The 19,950-nt window shown below is 39.7% G+C and overlaps 2 protein-coding genes across 3 annotated transcripts; both read left to right on the forward strand.

The window, feature by feature from the left end:
* Positions 1-8,068: 8,068 nt before the first annotated feature.
* Positions 8,069-10,996, forward strand: LOC137287536 (glycine N-acyltransferase-like protein 3). Of its 2 annotated transcripts, none has more exons than XM_067819888.1 (5): positions 8,069-8,171; positions 8,564-8,673; positions 9,587-9,695; positions 9,979-10,096; positions 10,462-10,996. In XM_067819888.1, exons 2-5 carry the CDS (start codon positions 8,596-8,598, stop codon positions 10,901-10,903), a joined length of 747 nt encoding a protein of 248 aa, XP_067675989.1. In that variant the 5' UTR covers positions 8,069-8,171; positions 8,564-8,595; the 3' UTR covers positions 10,904-10,996. The 2 variants fall into 2 exon arrangements, with proteins under 2 accessions (XP_067675989.1, XP_067675988.1); XM_067819887.1 differs by having other exon boundaries at positions 8,091-8,171; positions 8,560-8,673.
* A 1,039-nt stretch (positions 10,997-12,035) lies between these two features.
* Positions 12,036-19,548, forward strand: LOC137287099 (glycine N-acyltransferase-like protein 3). Its single transcript, XM_067819234.1, has 6 exons — positions 12,036-12,084; positions 12,410-12,595; positions 14,444-14,554; positions 15,321-15,435; positions 16,702-16,825; positions 17,888-19,548. Exons 2-6 carry the CDS (start codon positions 12,521-12,523, stop codon positions 18,291-18,293), a joined length of 831 nt encoding a protein of 276 aa, XP_067675335.1. The 5' UTR covers positions 12,036-12,084; positions 12,410-12,520; the 3' UTR covers positions 18,294-19,548.
* Positions 19,549-19,950: the final 402 nt, after the last annotated feature.

A 19,950-nucleotide genomic window follows, 5' to 3' on the forward strand; every position in this document is an offset into this window, starting at 1 on the left:
ATATTACATGTGTATGGCATCGGTCTGTAAATAATCAGGTTTGGACCAGACAATCCTGTGATTAACATGACCAGCATCAATCTGAGCAATTGCCAACCGATCACACGTGCCAACCATTTCAGCAAACCTCTTATGACAAGTATTTTTAGCTGAAGACCAGTTCTAGACCTCATCTTCACATGTGCAGTGCAAATGAAAATTACGAAAATCCTATCATAATTATAGCATGCTGTATCGACCCGGGACCATCCGGTGTAGAATAGGTCTTCAGCAACCCATGCTTGCCACAAAAGGCAACTAAGCTTGTGATAAGAGGCAACTAACAGGATCGGGTGATCCAGTTGCACAAATCGATTGTTTGTGGGCATATCTGATTTCAGCGTTTAACAAAACCAACAATAACACATTTTAAATGAGAACGTGTTATCTTAAATATACACATGTTGCATTTTACCACGTTCTTAAAGGCATCGTGTATTCAGAACTTCGGCAATCGGAGTCGGACTAATATCGGACTCGTCCTTGAGGTATACAGAATACATGATTGGTGACTGCCATTTTTCGTGTGAGCTGCGGTGGGGTGAGTTAGATCGCGGACTTTGTCTTCTGATGATTAGGTGCCTTACGTTGAGAGTCCCTAAGGGAACCCAAGAACCCCCAAATACTAAAATGTGTACTTTTGAAATCCCAAACGTACATGTTGCTTTTGTCCACTTCTAAAAGGCACCGAGTGGGTTGCGAGCGATACTACAGTTGATTAAAGCACCCTGATAAATCTTTTACCGCAACCACTCAGCCAAAACGTCAATCGTAATACATTGGAATTGTAACTTTGATATAACGTGCAGGATATAACATGACCCGCGGGCATAAATTGAAAAGTAAGCCCGCTTCCCACGGAAAATGTCCAAGAACCGGAGGCAGGCGGACATTATTTAGATATTGCCCGTGTCAGTGGGACATTATTGAGATAATTGCCCGAAGCGGGATTGTATCAGATACGAGGGATATTACAAAAAAAAGTGTACCCCGAGAACGATAGAGTGGCGTCACTGTCAGTTTATAAGTATCATTCAAGTGCTTTCAAGAGGATGGTACAAAACCTGATGTTCTAAAGAGTAACCAATCCTGGTGTTGTCTATCACAGTGGTAATTTCTTCGGGTACACTTAACAGTTGTCCATCAGTCCTCGTGGAACAAATCTTCACTCATAACTAATGGAAAAGAAATACAATTTTACATGTCAATCACAACAGTGATGTGTTATTAATATATGACACCTGAATGATTAAAATGAATTTTAAAATTAAAGTATGTGTAGTAATCCTAGGTGTCAAAGCCAATCATTAATCATCAACTGACTTGACATATACAGGTGGAGCGCAGGGGTAGGGTAGTGATTGTAGAGTTCGGCTACACGCCGAAGCCTCGGGTTTTCCATATTCTGGTGCCCCTCACCATGATATAACTTGAATATTGCTAAAAAAGGCGTAAAGCCATACCCAGTCAACCACTACTCATTGAACAAACTATGTGAAATAAACAGATCACCACAACAGTTCCTGATGACACAGATCATCTATACATACACAGCATCTGTTGACAAATAAAAAGGTCACGCAGCAGTAATAAAAGGCAAACAGAGTATGGATAACACTGCTGTCAAACAAACACTTTGACTTCCAGACACATCTTATCCTGGATCTCGGGACTGAACACTAAAATATCACATGCCACCGACATTGCTGGACTATTGCTAAAAGCGGTATAAAACTAAACTCAACCACTTAGCCTCTCACCCATCAAACCCTGCTTTCCTGTAGATGGTTATTATTACAAAATAAGCCACAGTCTCTTGTTCATCTTGATTAAATGTCACTTTATCAGTGTAAACAAGAACACGGTACTCTTTTGTCGCCTACAGGTGCAATGTAAACAGTAAAGCAATAAATGAATACATTACGGTTAACATTTTCTTTGACATTCTAGAGGTTGAGGGGAATGAGGACAATTTTATGGATACACAACATCTATATGCTGTATAGGCGACCTTTAGACATAGTTCAAATGTCGTTATTAGCACTTGGCTGACACCGACATAACATTGTAGATCGAAACGCAGAATAAAGAAGTTGCATATCCACAAACAAGATGTCCACATTCTACAATCAATAATATTTAAAATGTGTTTGCATTATATGTAAATACAGAAATTCCCATGCCCGATACTCTTGAATATCCAAGACTATACAACATGCGTTATGGATCCTTTAGAGTTTAAACCAGGTGTCTTTGTTTCATTAGCTAACGCGTATATGTCCCTACATGCCATATTGCTGCAGCTGATTCGTAAAAGGACGATGATGACTGTCTGTGGGAAGCATTCACTTTCAAGCGTGTTTCTATCGAAGGTCATGAATTATGATATTTCTGCATTTTGTTACCACATATTAGCTTTTCCAAGTATTGTTTGTACCGTATTATATGGTTTTGTGCATACTTACTGCTACACTGCCTCTTCCTCTATCCAGCTGTTACTACCACTATAGAATCTACATGTCTCGATTTGATTCTTCGTGACCAGATATAATGAATTACCACAAAATGATTAACTGCTACATGTCACGTATATTCAACGATCACTAATCAGTATCACACAATAACCAAATACTCCCCAATTTATTTATTAAAATCATTAATTGCTACATGTCACGTATATTCAACGATCACTAATCAGTATCACACAATAACCAAATACTCCCCAATTTATTTATGAAGCATTCACTACCAAGTAACGCGAAAGTAGTATCTACTCTCTAGATCATTTATGCAGCATTTACTATCAAGTGCCACCACATTATCAACTATTTACCAGTTTATCTATGCAACATTTGCTATTAAGTATCCAAAATTACCAACTACTCCCCAAATCATTTAAGCAACATTCACTGTTCAGTATCATAAATGATGAAATGTTTATATATGCACCATTTACTATTAAACAACGCAAAACTATCAACTACTCTCCAGTTTATTCATGCAGTGTGTCAAGATCACAGATGATTTCGTTTATATAATTAGTTTATGGTACTGTAAATAGATGTAGTATGGTATTGTTAGAGTGTGTTATATATTGTTGGGAGTTGTTGTTAGATTATGTTCGGTAATACTATGGGAACAGGGTTATGTTCAGGGAAGCGTGACCAGGTATGGCCAGAGAGCTGGGGTGTTAATTTGTAAACAATAGAGAGGTGTTGAGTAGCTTGGGTATGGGAGGTCAATATAAATAGTGAGGAAGGGTAGTAATCTGGACAGTCAGCCAGAATCACCACTGTGTTCACCTGTATGGGTTCAACTTTTGTATGGGATTGCATCTCACGCTGGCTGGCGTAAGTTTTTATTATCATTATTACTTTTGTATTTATTGATTGAGTAGATGTAGCAAGAAATTGTTTTACTGATGTAGTATTTCTAGATATATGTGCATATTGTAACACTATATAGCCACAAAGCCATTCAAAATTTGAATGTTATCGTTCCACAAAAACTGTTCCACTTTCAAATATGTAAATCGGAGTAAAGTACATGCATAAAGTATAAGACATTGACACATGTCTTACTGAGTAACTGTAGTTACTTATATTGTATTGTAGTGTCCCGGAACTGGCCGGTTATCCTTAAAGTAAGGAGAGGGGTATTATCTCCGCCTGTAAGGAGACAGACAAGAGTCTTCCCTGTTGTACAAGGAGCATGTATCTCCTAGTAATGTGAGATGTGGATGGCACAGCCATCAACCATTACACAGGCCCCTTAAACTCCGTGAGGGAAACCATCGCCTGGGTGTGAGGGATACCACACAAATACCATGACGTCACCAAGTGGAACCAAAGTGCACTGACATTCTGATTACATTGTAAAGAGAAAGTGTTCTCTCTGAGTGGCTAATTCCTTTATTGTTATTTAGTTCAATTGTTTAGTTTCTGATTGGGATTATATGTAATCATTATCTATATTAGTGAGGGTATTAGGATTTTAGTGTAGTTAGTAGTAGTAGTAGTATTATTAGAACTTTAGCAATATAAGTGGTAGACAGAACTGTATATGTAGCTAGGTTAGGTAATTAGATTAGTTAGTTGTATTTGCACCTGTAGAATTAGTTTAGTATAGGTATTGGGGTTACTTATATCTTAAGGGGAGGAATAAAGTTTTGTAAAACAAACTATTCTTCTGTTGTGGTTACTTTGGTATGTGACACAGTGTTTACCATTAAACATCACAAAATTATCAAGTATTTCCCTGTTTATTTTTGCAGCATTTACTACTAAGTATTACCCACTAATCAAATACTCCCCACCTCATTTATGCACTATTTACTGTTAAGTATCACCCACCAATCACTTACTGCTCCTTGGCATATTTATTCAGCATGACCAAATAATCAATTACTCACCAATTTAGTTACTATTAAAGGACACAAAATTATCAACTATATGTCAGTTTATTTGTGCTTTATTTACTGTTAAATATCACAAAATTATCAACTATTTGTCAGTTTATTTACGAAGTACTTACTATTAGTATGACAAAATTACCAGCTACACACGGTCTTTTAAAGGGTCACTGATGCGGAGCAATTTCCGTGGACTGGTTTAAACTTATGTTATTGTGTTTCTCCCGTGAGTACCCGGATGATATCCCAGAATTCGTGACTAGTTCGTGACCTCTGCTGCGCAGTCCGTATGCGCAACTGATAGTTTAATTGTAGACAGATCAACTAAGGTGAAGTCATTTTTACTTCATCACAAATGTATTATGAAAACAAATGAAACACTTTGAAGGTTAATCATCTGCCAGTGGTACAAATGGTAAAAATAAAATTAGGTTGGAAAAAAACGAAGCCCATGTACGTCTCTATACTTTGTCTCATAACCGTAATTAGTTTATTGTCATGTTTGTGTAATTTTGAAAATTAATAAAAGAACACACGGTCTGCTTACTCTTATAGTAAATTTCAAACATGACCGTAACATTTAAACATTGTATATGCTGCCAATGTGGATCCTATTTCACACACATACGCGATCTAGTGTGTGTTTTCTGTCATATATTCTGCTTAATGCTGAAAGAAATACATTAAAACAAAATGCAAATAATGAATGTAAAACAGACTAATTTTATAGCAACAATGTCAGGCTACTACTTTGTTCAGAAATGTATCCATCAATATCCACATAAAAGAACGACATTCCAAGCTGGTAAATAATCCTGCTCTGTGTCGTGTTTCTTACAACAGTCTAATTTGCGAAAAAGTAACACATCGTTTCACTTCTTTCACTTCTTTCTTTTTTGAAGGGAGGATGCTGTTTTTACACTCGCACTTTATGACAGGGTGTAGTCAGTATAGATTAGTACATCTACACACAGCCTTTTGACAAATCCGCTGTAGAAGATACACTGGCCCAAAAAAGAAACGCATAGGTGAAAATCCAATGTTATGAGAGATGATTTATTAACTTAAATTGCACAAAAAGTAATGGAACTTGAGCAATGATAATTCACACGGGTATTAACAAATGTGTGTCAAGACATATACAATCATTCACAGTGGTATTAAGCGTCTCTATTTTCCATGGCATAGTGAGAAAGTCAGTATCTGGTGTGACCACCACGGGCATCAATCACTGCTCTGCATCGCCTGGGCATTGACTGTATAAGACGTCGTATCCGCCTTTGTGGGATTCTTCTCCACTCATCTCGCAACGCATTCACCAACTGTAGACGTGTCTGTGGCTGCGGCTGTCGACGTCGTAACCGTTTACCCAATTGGTCCCATAAATGTTCAATTGGGTTCAAATCCGGCGATTTTGAGGGCCATGGAAGAACTGTAATGTTGTTGTTGGCAAGGAAATCCGTGGTAATGCGTGCTGTGTGCGGTCTTGCATTGTCGTGCTGGAAAATTTCCCTTCTAGCGTCAATTGTAGGAACAACATGACGGTTCAGAATTTCATCCCGGTAGCGTACAGCATTGAGATTCCCTTGCACATGCACCAACTGTGTCCTGCCGTTCATAGATATGCCTCCCCACATCATTACACCTCCACCACCGTGTCTGTTGACCTCACGAACGCACTGTCGAGCATATCTCTCATTTCGACGTCTGTAAACACGCATCCTACCATCATGTCTGTACAGCAGAAAACGTGACTCATCGCTGAACCAGATCCTCCTCCAATTCAAGAGGTTCCATGCCCGAACGTTCCTGCACCACTGAAGACGTGCACGACGGTGATGGGGATGCAGAACAGGTCCTGCATGAGGTCGCATAGGTCGAATTCCATGCTCTCTTAGGCGATTCCTGATGGTCTGTGGAGAGACTCTACGCAGCCCAGGAACGTGATCAGCGGTATACGTAGCAGTGACGGCCCGATTACGCAGATGAAGCACCCGGATGTAGCGGTCTTGTGCTGGAGTTGTCACCCTTGGTCTCCCACTCCTTGGACGGTCTCTGGTCGAGTTGTGTTGCGTGTATCGTTGCCAGAGACGGGAAATCGTGCTCTGCCTCACATTCAGACGTCTGGCAACTGATGACTGACTTTCCCCAGCTTCCAGACGTCCAATGGCTCTATTTCTGTTTTCTTCATTTAACCTTGGCATTTTTCGCGTCGCATAGAAAGAAATTCGAAGAATGAATCGCAACAGGACCTGTCCCCTTTTATAGCCATCATAATCAAGATTGAGATCCTGCATTTGCACGTGCATAATGCTTTCAGATTTTCCCACGTGCAGATTATACAAAGCGTATTCAAGGTGCTGTGGTGTGGCGAATAATCACCAGAGGTTGTGTTTTTTTGTCTGTTTTGGTTGTATTGACTATAAAAACACTTAATATTTACATTAATTGTCATTCCATTCCATATTTTCCGAAAAAATCTACTTTAAAAATGAGATTTCAGCTATGCGTTTCTTTTTTGGGTCAGTGTAAAAGTAATTAATCAATCAGTGTGTTATCGGTTAATCCTTTGATCGATGTTTGTTTTTGTAACTCAGCTTAAAAAACCTCTTGCATCACTTACATGCACATATTACATAACATACAATACATTTGCTACTGCAGACCTTAATTTGTAATGTTTAGTATTTACTCCAGACAGGAGAAATGCCAAATGGGAACCTTTGTTGAGTAAGCTGAGTGGTGTTACCAATAATTATACCTGTTATAAATTCATTAACTGACCACCAAGAGAATGATGACAAATAACATGTGTAGGTTTATACCATCAAACGCAAGTTACAGCAAGGAAGATGTAATCTCTGTGTCGCATGCAGCATGTTTTGAGGATACCAACGGAACTTCGTTACATAAGAAATACACACAGTCATTTGCTGTGTACTTGGGTAAATAGATGTAATCATTTTTTTTACGTAAGACATTTTTCAGATTTCTCTACCAATGACAAAGTCATTGTTTTTAGTTTACGAATTCAAATAAATCAACTGTGTGTTTCTATTATCATAGATAATAAACCAAAGTAGCTACCATAGCTACCCAAATTTACGTATGATATTTGCTATCACAGCTGGTCCAACACTCAAAACTATCTCAATATAAAGCTTTGTAATCTTTCGGACCGAAACTAATGGCTTGCTGCGTGCCAGCAGACATCATGATCATATTTTCACATAACATGATTTAATAGCGAGGTAAAAAATACAAAAATAGGATCAAATTGGATCAATCACCATGCCATCCAAGCATCCGAAAAAAAATACACTGCTGGAATATTTTGTTACGATCAGACTAGGAATACCATGGATATTTTAAAATGATAGCATATGATGGGCATTGGACTAATAAATGTGGACCGGAGCCCAGTGCCTTTGTCCGTCACGGTCGAGGGAGCAGGCGCTGACCAATTTGCAGCTTGGTTTCGTAATTAGACCGTTCGCGAGAAACATTATTCGCTCCGCATCAGTGCCCCTTTAATGACATATCATAATGGATCCTTACCAGCAATTTCACGTTTCGCGTTGTTTCCAATCAGGTCGACACACATTCGACACGTCCTGTGTGACACCTGGATTGCACAACAATGGCCGCGCTAGAGATACTGGACGACTCTAAACTGGAGCTGTTGTTACAGGACATAAGTCACGATGAGAGAGCTACAATGGTGAGGTTAATGTGCATCATACACTTACACCTCTGACCTGCAACACGCAATATGTTTTGTGTTAGGTCATTTTATGTGCTGTTCTCACCTCCTTTTTTAAACAATAGCGTAGTCTGTTAGTCCTTGAACCACATTATTGTTCCATGCTGCCTCTCCGTCTCTGCTAATGCTACAACCCTAGTGAAGCAAGTCTACATTTCCTCTGGAGATGAATCTCTGGTTTGATCTGGGTTCCTTTTCAATTTAAACTGACTTTTTGTTACAATCAAAATTATTTACTCAATGACTAAGCGTAAGTCTAATACAAACAGCTACCTATTCTCATAACACGATGACCTTTTGAAACTTTGTCAACTCGGCTGCTTTTTTGTATACTGATATCTTTCAGGTAGCGGGTGAAGTTCGATCGAAATTAAAGCGCATAATGACTGACTTCGACTTTGTTGTCGACACCTGGCCTGAGTACAAAGCTCTAGTTATCCGCCGCCCCTCACACATACAGGTATGATAAAACGTTTCCTGTAAATGAGGTAATGGGCACAAGAGCAAGACAATGAGAATAACTTTTGATATAACCACTTTGTGTCTTTTATGGGACAATATTGTGTATTTAATGTTTTATTCCATTATGTGCGCCACGCCCTGGTATTGCTGGAGCACTGCTAAAAGGGGCGTAATAGTAAACTCACTCACTCACTCACTCACTCACTCGTGAGCTTAAGACATTGCTGTAGTCCCCTTGGTAAACAATGTGATGTAGCCGATGATGATTTAGAGATTTTACGTTTCCTGACATTAAGCATATTTTGAATACGGTCCTCCTGGACATTTAGTGTTTGACCGTAGAAAGAGTAACCTGAGAGTAAGATATTACAGTTTTTGTTAATTAATGTTCATCTGAACACTTGATGCCCATCCAGGTCAATTAAAGATTTTGCGAATGCATTTTTACCTTTACACAACCATCTGATTCAGATAAAGGCTTGGTGCATGTGTGTCTATCCTACCACAGCTGACGCCAATCTTGGTCATTTAAACACTTTGTGAATTCACACATCCATCTTAATCAGATAAGGGCTCGGTGCAGGTAAGTTTATCTTAAAACAGTCGTTGACCATCCCAGCCAGTTAAAAGACAATTCAGTGCCAAGTTTCAAAACTCGCACTTGTTTTTCTGTCACACACAAAAAAATGTTGTTCCTCATTTTCCAGTCACAACATTCTCACGCCCTCTCCTTCCTACCACCCCCAAACCACACCCTCGCACGTGACAAGACGACATTTGAAGGTACAACTACTTCTGTGTCGATCCTGTGTTAGGATAGGATCGATTTCATGGAAAACAAAATCTGTTACTGGATAACAGTTCACACTGCTATACTAAAGCAAGCCGGCTGTAAATATAATTCATTGCAGGAAAGCTTACCCAGTGGCGCTATGGTATATGCTAAAGATCCTGATGCATTGAGGGAGTTGCTTCTGAGAGATGGGGTCACGGACTGGTTGAGCGAAGTCAAGTTTAGAGGTAAAGCAGTCCAACAAGAGGTCACACAACAGAAGAATATGGATTCTGTCAAGACGTCAATGAAAAACTATATGTTTTTATTTCTTTCTGTTTTTGAAATTCTAATCTCTGGATTATGTAAATGAAAGCTTGTCTTTTTTTCTTCGGACTGGACTTCCAATGGAACTTTTTCTCGTAGTTTAACCAGCGCGTGCGTCGATACATATTAATTCCAAAGTATATTGCTCAGTGAGTGAAACTTTAGCAGGAACTTTAGTAATAGAAATGACTCCATTTGTTGAAGGCTGTGATTCAAGAGTGATGCCAGTTTTCTCGGCCCTTTCGGAGCATCACAACAGAAAACTCACCCGTACAATTAATGGCGTGCTTCTTAAAGTGACAGAAGATTCTCTGACACTCAGGTGAGTAAAAGCTAGTGGTGTTCCAATCAATTGAAATAATCGAACATTGGTCGAAGTGATCAAACGACCAAGCAATCGATCACATTTTCTCTTCATCGAACACAAACGATTTTTGGAAGTACTGTTTTAGTGTTTGAAACACTTGACGATGGTTCGTTGTCAGAGCATGAAAACGTGTTTATTTCTCAGAAAACTCACTTTGCTAACTGAAAAGTCATGGCGGAGTATTTCTTGAAGAGGTCGTGAAAACAGATTTCTCACTTATCAATCAATATCTATAATTTAACATTTAACTGCTTTTATTCTGTTCCTGATTACCTCCCTTGGACCTCCTTTCATGTGTGTGTATGTGTCGCATTTTGCAGGCCAATACCTGACGGGTTTACAACGACAAGCCTCAAACCAGATCAATCTGACATGGTCAACTCTAATTGGAAGTTCAGTAATGAATACTCCACAGGTTACATCAGAGATATGATTGAAAAAACTCCGTCTTGTTGCCTGTACGACAACGCGGGACACGTGGTGGGCTACGCCCTCACCTACCACTACGGATTTTTGGGACTGTTGCACGTGAAAGATGATTACCGGGGGAAGGGGTACGCCAAGGTGATCGTGTCCCACTTGGCACACAAATGCCTTCAGGAACGGAAGTATGTTTCCGTGGTTGTTGAAAGCAACAACCATCTGTCGCTGAAGCTTCATACAGATGTAGGATTTGTAGAAGTGCCAGACTTTAGGCTTTGTTGGGTTGACCTCACCCCAGCGTCCAGTATTTCAACAGAGATGGAACAGTTAAATAATTAGCAAACTATTAGTGGAAATTATTATTTGATTCTGAAAATTGTCAAGAAGAGAGATGTCCCAATCAGAAAATGCCAATAAATTTATGTTATCTGACACGATTCCCTCGTATGATTTGTTGCATCCCGTTTCGCGTTTCTTTCAGATGAATAACCTTTGTTTGTGAAACGGGATGTGAGATGTTAAACTCCTGTTTTGCGAACACGCAGTGTCACCACAAATTAACGGTGAATCTTAAACATGCTAATGATATATTCGAAATTCTTTTAATAGCTTACCGTCTTCTGCCAAATAATCTATTTCGTTTGTCGACACACCCATATCTGAAGTGGAAGGTCTACTGACAAGAGTCCCATTCGTCAAAATCGAAAGGCTGGTGTCCTCCCATTACGCAGACAGGCGGTTCGCAGATGCCCCAGAGCCACAACACTTATGGTTTAGTTAAGACTAGCTATTATTAGCTACTGTTAGTTACTGTCTGTTACCTACATATCATATAGGAACAGTCCACATAATCACACAAGAAAACCCTGAAGCTATGATATTTACTTTCAAGTTCAGTGACTGTCAATCGACAATATACCGTGGTTATAGTGACATCGTTTGTCCAAGAAAAATGTTGCATTGTGTCCAGGGTGGCATTATAGCCAGGTAGGACACTTAGAGGCCCTGTTCAGTCAGCTTGGTGATTGAATTGATGCTTTCTGTAATTAACCTTGAATGACTGGTTAATTCAAGCATCTAAGGGCTCAAGTGACTTGTTGGTATAGATGACAGGAAGAGTATTGTCACATGTGTTATCCCATCTAGGAAGACAAGACCACATTTTATAGCGTTAATTTGAGTCATTTCAGTCAACTACTTAAGCAATGTATACTACATACAGTCAGTGTAATTTGCATTAAAACCAGGGGAAAATGACTTTGATAAAAGATCTTTGTTCCCAAAAACTTTATAACCAAGGGCACTATAACCAGTATGCACTGTTTATTAAAACAGCATCGAGAAATATCTGTGCTGTCATACTTATATTATTAACCGGTAACACTACCAACTCCATGACATTATGACGTTATCATAACGTGTCATACACATACTGACCTTGACCCACCGACTCGAAATATAGCTACTCCATTAGAGATAACGCTATATAGGTCATACAGTCCAGCCGTGTCAACTGCCAGGTATGTAGTCGCACACGATTTTGTAACTTAATTGGTGTGAAGGTTGTTGTCCTAAGACATTGATAGTCAAGTGAACATTCCCGGGGACCGGTTTTATCTGATTTGCGCACCGAAAGACTGAATGGGCAGTTATTTTGAATGTTATAACTGGTTGTGTATATGTGTCACTGTATATGTAACGTAGAGGTGTTCACTTATCTCTTACGGGCCACAGAGCTGTTAACATCCTTTGTGATAAAACTTGAACATAGCACGCTTTGTGCATAATATCACGTTGTAAATCATCGTGACCTATTTTTATGCTTTCTTTCATTCTTTCTTTCAGACGAGATAATACTTGATCGTGGACTAAGGTTTTCTTCACCATCTGCAGTGAAATACGGAGATAGTACCCGGACAGCCGTCTTACGTTGTTACCTGCTACGTCAAACCGAGAATGGTGATTAGGCTCACAAGAGATCAGTTGGTGCAAGTTAAGCACAAACTGAAGACATATTCGGGGGCGCTGAAGGTAAAACTGCCATTTCGTTTCGTTGGCTTTGTACTTCAGGACACCCTTTGTGGTCTTAGGTTAGTGTGTTTGGCCGGGAGGCAAAGATTGCATTATACTAACTAAGACATGCATCAATCAATAGTTTATTTGCTTTTAAGACACAGGCCCATAGAAACGTTGTGCAGTAATATGTACATAGACAAGTGAGTGAGTGAGTTTAGTTTTACGCCGCACTCAGCAATATTACAGCTATATGACGGCGGTCTGTAAATAATCGAGTCTGGACCAGACAATCCAGTGATCAACAACATGAGCATCGATCTGCGCAATTGGGAACAGATGACATGTGTCAACCAAGTCAGCGGGTCTGACCACCCGATCCCGTTAATTCGCCTCTTACGACAAGCTGAGTCGCCTTTTATGGCAAGCATGGGTTGCTGAAGGCCTATTCTACCCCGGGACCTTCACGGGTACATAGACAAGAACTCACACGATGTGCATAAGCGTTATGAACATAATAAAGACTTTCTTAATACAGTTGCATGATATATATAGGTTACATTATTAATCATTTTATCATTATTATACAACTTTTTGCTATATGATATTATATCTTACTGTGTTTCTGGTATGAATATCTGCCTCATATTATTAAGAGATTTACAATCTAACATCAAGAGCATTTCATCTTCTATTTTAGCATTTTTACAAAGCTGATAATATTCTTTCCACCACGATAGTACCATCAGTCCTCTCGCTTTCTATTTCTAATGGTAAAACTCCACACTTTAAACATCTCTTATCCTTTATACAAATCCAAACAAGGAACATTCTATATTCATATTGAATTAACAGCTACACGTGTGGCCCTGTGATCGCAGACCTGTCAGATTGCCATTGTGTTCGACCATAAGACGTGATGCTTCCTCATACCATAATGCATGCTTTTGCCACGAAACTGACGCCATCTGTACACTTTTACCTTTCATCTGAGATGAAATTCGTCTTGCCCGGGAAAAGTCTTGCCTCTTGTAGATGCCGACTGCACCAGACACGACGTGCCAGTCGGTGACGTTGGAGAAGAAAATGGACGTACTCCAGGCTGTCGGCACCGAATGTTATGGTCGCTCAGTACAGTCATTGAACTGAGTGGACGTAAGATAAAATTGGTCAGACTAGCTGTCTGGAATCAATTCCTCAGATGAGTCAGCCGTATGTTGTCTTCTTGACAACGTCATAATATGAACGTCTCCATAGAGATGACACATGGGTGCTTCGAACAACACCAAGATGTCTGGCCTTTTCATTTTGAACCATTCCTGTCGCCAGCATATCCACGGCGCGGAGAGATTTTCTGTAATTTGGGAAATGACGTACACGAAGTATAGGTTGAAATTAACGTGTTTCCCACAACATACAGAGGCAAGAGAATAATCAACCGTTCTTCAATTTTCAATATCATGTGTGAGAACTTCAGGTGTCAAAATCATGCAGAAATTAGTAAGTTCATTGAGAACAAAGTGGTCACGCGCCATGCTACATTATTATTTACGGTTATTTTATAACCTTTCAGATATCTTTTATTTTATGCAGCTGTGTTATACGTTACTATATGAACGATAGAGTCAAGGTATTCATGCTGAAAACAGCAACACGGACAGCCGCCAAAAAGCTGGATTATTGCCAATGAGGCGTTAAACAACAAATGAAGAAACGCAATGAGTATCCATAGCAAGGAACTCATCTTTAGTTTTCGTATTCCCCTCAAGCAACGATAAGTATGCGAATCGACTCTAATACCATGGCTACAGACTCATTCGTAAGTTTCCAGACTTACAACGACCATCTTCTTTTCTGTGATTGCAGGTGATAGGAGAAATAGACGCCACACTGGAAAACCATTCAAGTTGTTATGATTTCATTGTGGACCGATGGCCAGACTTCAGGGCAGTTGTTACGCAGGCGAAACCTGAAGCGGTAATTCACTCGTTGCTTCATAACTGAGATCTGTTGATTTATATACTGGACAACAAAAGAAAATGGAAGTCGGGGTTTGTGTCAATATTTCAAATAGAAGACATAAACAGAATATATTCAAATACATATATGGTCAAGAATGTTTGAAGTATATGTAACAAACTTTATTTTTGATTACACGATGCCATTTAGAAAGTGGTCAAATGCAACATATGTCATATTTGGGATTTCACTTTCTTAGTGGCTGAGCAGGCTAGGCGGCTGACTTTGTGTGCTGGCGATTAGGTGCCTGACTCTGAGGGTGCGGGTTCGAATTCCGGATGGGACTCAACCGAAAAAAGTACTAGAATTTGTACTTTACTAAGAAAGTGAAATCCCAAATGTGACATATGTTGAACTTTATTTTTATGAACACGTACTTGATTTTTTTCTAACTCGTGTGTATGTCCTATTCCCCTGGCCGTAGTTTTGTGACATCATTGTATCGAAACTTTACATTCGGATTGGAGACATTAAAATTGAAGTGATTCTTATGTGAACATATAAGTGCTGGAATAAGTCAACCTGTGGTTCTTATGAGAAGATGGTTGAGTACACAGGTGCAGGGGTAAGGGTGTTTTATGAAAAGGCACTTTAAACACATCTCTACTTGGGTAAACAAATGATTGATTTGCCGTTGGCACAGATATTGATATCTTGTTTGGAAAGAAGACTCACTCAGTTAGTTATGTGTTTGGTCTTATTCCCTTGTTGACAATGTTGACAGATGGAACATTCTCGAAGAACTGTGAATCTCTACGCCACAGACAATAATGCACTGAAGAGCCTTCTACACAATCCGGATATATTTAACTGGACACAGAAAAAAGGGTCGTTCGTATGTAAGATGTATCATATTTTCATGTTCGAAAATATCATCCACCCGTGAAGATCCGGTCTGATCTTCCGTAAGCCATGCGTGTCGTAAGAGGCGATTAACAGTATATGATGGTCTGACTCGCTGACTTGGTTGACGCACGGCATCGTATCTCAGTTCTGTACATCGATGTTCATGCTATTGATCACTGGATTGTTTACTCCAGACTCTGTTATTTACAGACCTCCGCCATAAAAGTGGAACATTGTTGAGTGCTGAGTGCGTAAACCTGTGTGAAACTTGATTTGGATTCTTTCATTGGTTGAAGGGAGCTAGCTGACAATAGCTTGTTGGTTATTAGTTCGTAGGAAAACTGAAATATGTGCAACAACACATGGTATTGATTTATAGACATAGAAGTCCCGGTACCGTTTACGCTCCTTTTATGTTGACGAAACACTTCCTGAAGACAAATCGTATTAAATGTAAGCCATCGAGATAACATCGGTATCTAGAAAAATACATTCAATTTATTGTAATTAATTCGTGACGGTACATCCATATTTCCTCCAAATACATATTTTTGATTGCTTTTGTTCACCAGGTACCTTCCACAAAATTAGTTTGAGAGTTAAGTTTTTTAACTTAAAACATAAGACAGATAATAATCACTAAAAGTGGAAGTGAAAATTATTTTTGCCTCTGACGCGTGTCCAACATAAAACATATGAAAGTATTATTGATGCCTTGGGCGTTAACCTTTATCAAACAACATTTCAGCAAGAGGAAAAGTGCTGAGTCCGTTCCTTCCATTTTTCAAGGCATAATTAAACAGTCAATATACCGTAGTATTCTCACACATGTATTTAGATATGAAAGTATTTTCGTTATATTCGAGGGGTGCATACATCCGATCTTACATCTGAACAATTCATGATTGTGTTGTTTTCATATTTTTCAGACCTCATTATACCAGTAGCAGTATCTAATAGAAGATCTCATCATGGGCTACTGAATACCATTTCAAACCAAGATCTTCACGGGTCACGAACAGAATAGGGTCTTATACGTCTTAAAATTAAATGCTACGTGAAATCAACGACTGGTCATATTTACGTCTAGTTCTTTCCGTCTGTAGAATGAGATATAAATATTGTAATCTAGAGTGGTGAAATCTTTCCGAAAATCTTCCTTGCCCTCATTCCTAAATTAGTTTATGCACCTTTTGTATTTTATAATTACCTGAAAACACAGAACAGCCCCATGGAAGTATCTACTCCTTGTCTTCTAGTTGGAGCCGTACTCTCTAGCCTGGCACCAGTTGTTACCGAAGTGATGGACCATTTCAAGATTCCCTGCAAAAAGAATTCCGATCTAGTCTACATGACAGTTACACAGAGTTCACTGAAACTCAGGTATAATAGTTTATAACTGTAAACAACACCACGCCTGTCACTCACAGTACGATGTATATGCCCGATTCCAACGACAAGTGTACACAGCATGTTTGGGACCACATCATTTAGCATTACTATCCTCATTTATCTCAGGGTGCCCATCACATCGGCACAAGTGAGACCATTCGGGCCATGTAAAACATGACTATATTCAATTATATTTACTCACACAAACTTCACCGAAACTCAGGTACAATAGTTTATAACTGTGAATAACACCATGCCACTGACAAGGTCCCAGGGTAGAATAGGCCTTCAGCAACTCATGCTTGCCCAATGGCGACTATACCCAAGTATTGCTGTAATATGCAATCTCTACATAGGACTGTTCCAGAATGAAAAACTGTCCACCAAATCATGCTTTCACCGAATTGTATTGATGGCAACTTCTTTATTGCCTGGATTAGTTCATTGTCTCTGTTTGTTATCATTACCTAGCTATCAGCGTCTTTAATCATTGGTTTCTCTTTGTTATGTCATCGCCGATGCCTAGATTAATCCCTGGGTCCCGATCCACAAAGCGTTCGTAACGGTACGACTCCTAGGGACTCTCTAATCTGTCATAGCTTTACGAATGTCGTAGGGCTGCGAACGTTTTATGAGTCTGGACGCTGGCTTCTAACTATCCATTGTCCTTACTAATCTGTGCCAATGAAGTACTGGCCTTCCTTGTTGTCGTGTCGCTGTTATTGTTTCACATGTACTCATATACCTGTCCGGTTTTTTTCATTTGGACAATGGACTAGCATATGTATGTGTTTGTCGTGGTTGGCATGGGATTCACTCACGTGTTTGACGAACACCTGGGATCATCACAGTTTGATAGCGATTCTTAGAAGCATGTTCGGTATAATGTCGGTATCGTGTAAATATACTTATAGCAGTGATAACTACAGAAAGTGGTAGGACTTGGCTTTTATTGTTTGCTTTAAAAAGGCGACCAACAATAACTCATTATGTATTTTAATCTCATGTTTTGTTTTGATTTATGCATGTGGCTGTTTTATCACTTTTACAAAGGGCTGTTCCGGAAGGCTTTAGTCTGACAAGTATACAGACAGACCAAGTACCTTTGATTAACTCCCTGTGGAAGTTCAGCTCTGGAGACTCATCTGAGGCATATATCAGACTCATGATAAGCAAACGTCCGTCGACCTGTCTCTACAACGAAGAAGGAGTACTCCTGGGGTACGCCCTTACCTATCTCTATGGGTGTCAGGGAATGTTACACGTGATCAAAGAGCACCGAGGGAAGGGGTACGGAAAGGTGATCATGTCCCAACTGGCACTAAAGAACCTGCAAATGAAGAAAGAAGTGTCAGTGATAATAGAATCTGACAATGAGCCGTCTTTGAAGCTGCATAAGAGTATGGGATTTGAGGCTGTCCCTGGCGTGACAGCTAACTGGATGGTGTGTAACTATTGAAGTGTATACCAAACCTACAAATGCATACAATGAACACTACATGCTTTGTCATCATTCTCTGTTAGACGATTGAGTCTATGTAATATACGATACAAGGAAATATATATTTGTAGTCGACGTTTTTGACAAGGCACTATATCTAAGTAGATAGTCGGAAGACCAATATACACGTGCTAACAGTGCAATGTACGTTCATTTCCTCATCAGTAAAATGGCATAGATTTGATGCCACAAGGGTAGGTAACTCGTGTCGGAGGTGAGAGGTAACTTTTAACCAGTACAATGATGGATAATCTTTATGGATAACATCTTCTGTGGCACAATCAACGAAAACGAATCTACGTTTCACAGCAAAGTTCTTTAATTCTTTCTTACTCTGCTAACAATGGTCAGGGCAAAGCGTTGCAGAGACCATCACGGAGATTGGTCTGAGTTTAGGCGTTGACCAGGTTTGGTCGGAGCTAGTCTCAGGATTGTGGGCTTCTGCAAGTTAAGCTGCTGGACTTACGGGTCTGGTTCGACTGCTTGGCTGGTTTTGCTCTGGTCGGTGTTCAGTGCCCTCCTGTGCCACTCTTCTGACTTCGTTGTGGCGTATTTTATATAGGGATTTGTTGGCTAATTGGATGTGACTCTTTCACTAATTGGCGACCACCGCCGATCACAAATTGTGCAATTTGTGACTCTTCTGTTAATTTCGGGGTCAAAATACACAACTAGTGTAATAATTGCCAGTCATTATAGACCATCGCATCGTCAGACCAGGGCCCTTATTCTCGAAACGTTCGTGGCCCTAAGAAGTCTTAACTTTGATCGTAGCCAATGTGTTAAGAATGGGCTTAAGAAGTTCGCTGGGCTACGATCGTTTCGAGAATAGCTAGCCTGGACTCATAATCAACCTTCCCTATTATCGCCGTTGGCAGGACTGTTAATGTGACATTATTCGAATGCCATATTTTTAACAAGATGGTCAGCCATCGGTCAATCTGTGATTTTAATGATTTTCAAACTCACTTTCGGCGTGTTGTACAACGAGAGACTTTTTCTCGCCGCGAATAGCTGCAATATTGCTGATGCGGCTTTAAGCAACATTCATTCTTTCATTCATTCATTCAATCTGTGGTACACTGCCTATTGTGTTACTTTTCTTTTATTTCGGAAGTGCGACTTTTCAATACTGATTCTTGTGCCATTTGGAGGCAGGAATAACTCCTGCTTGACAATCTGTATCGAAATAAAAGAAGTTGTTGTCCATAAAGTTCGTTCACATGATTCTGAGAGGGATGTCTGACTAATTGTTGGCACATGTATGTGTCCACCTCACAATATAGCACCCTGGTTTGTTTCTTTCAAATGCCGGGAGGCGGGATAGCCACAGCATCTTTAAGTCGCAGAAGACTCGCGTTCGATTCCCCACATGGGTTGAATGTGTGAAGTCTATTCGTTGTGTCCCCCGGCGTGAAATTGCTGGAATATGGCTAAAAGCAGCTTAAAAACATACTCTTGCCTTCATTCTTTACGACGCTCAGTTTGGTATAGTCGTACGGCGACAATGGTGTTGCGAAACGGGACCCTGTTCTGGACACATCTGTCTAACAATAACCAGTACAGTACAATAACCAGTACAGAACAGTACAATAAATTTCAAACTTCATGTGAC

Source organism: Haliotis asinina, chromosome 6, assembly GCF_037392515.1.
Source record: "Haliotis asinina isolate JCU_RB_2024 chromosome 6, JCU_Hal_asi_v2, whole genome shotgun sequence".
Taxonomy (NCBI): domain Eukaryota; kingdom Metazoa; phylum Mollusca; class Gastropoda; order Lepetellida; family Haliotidae; genus Haliotis; species Haliotis asinina.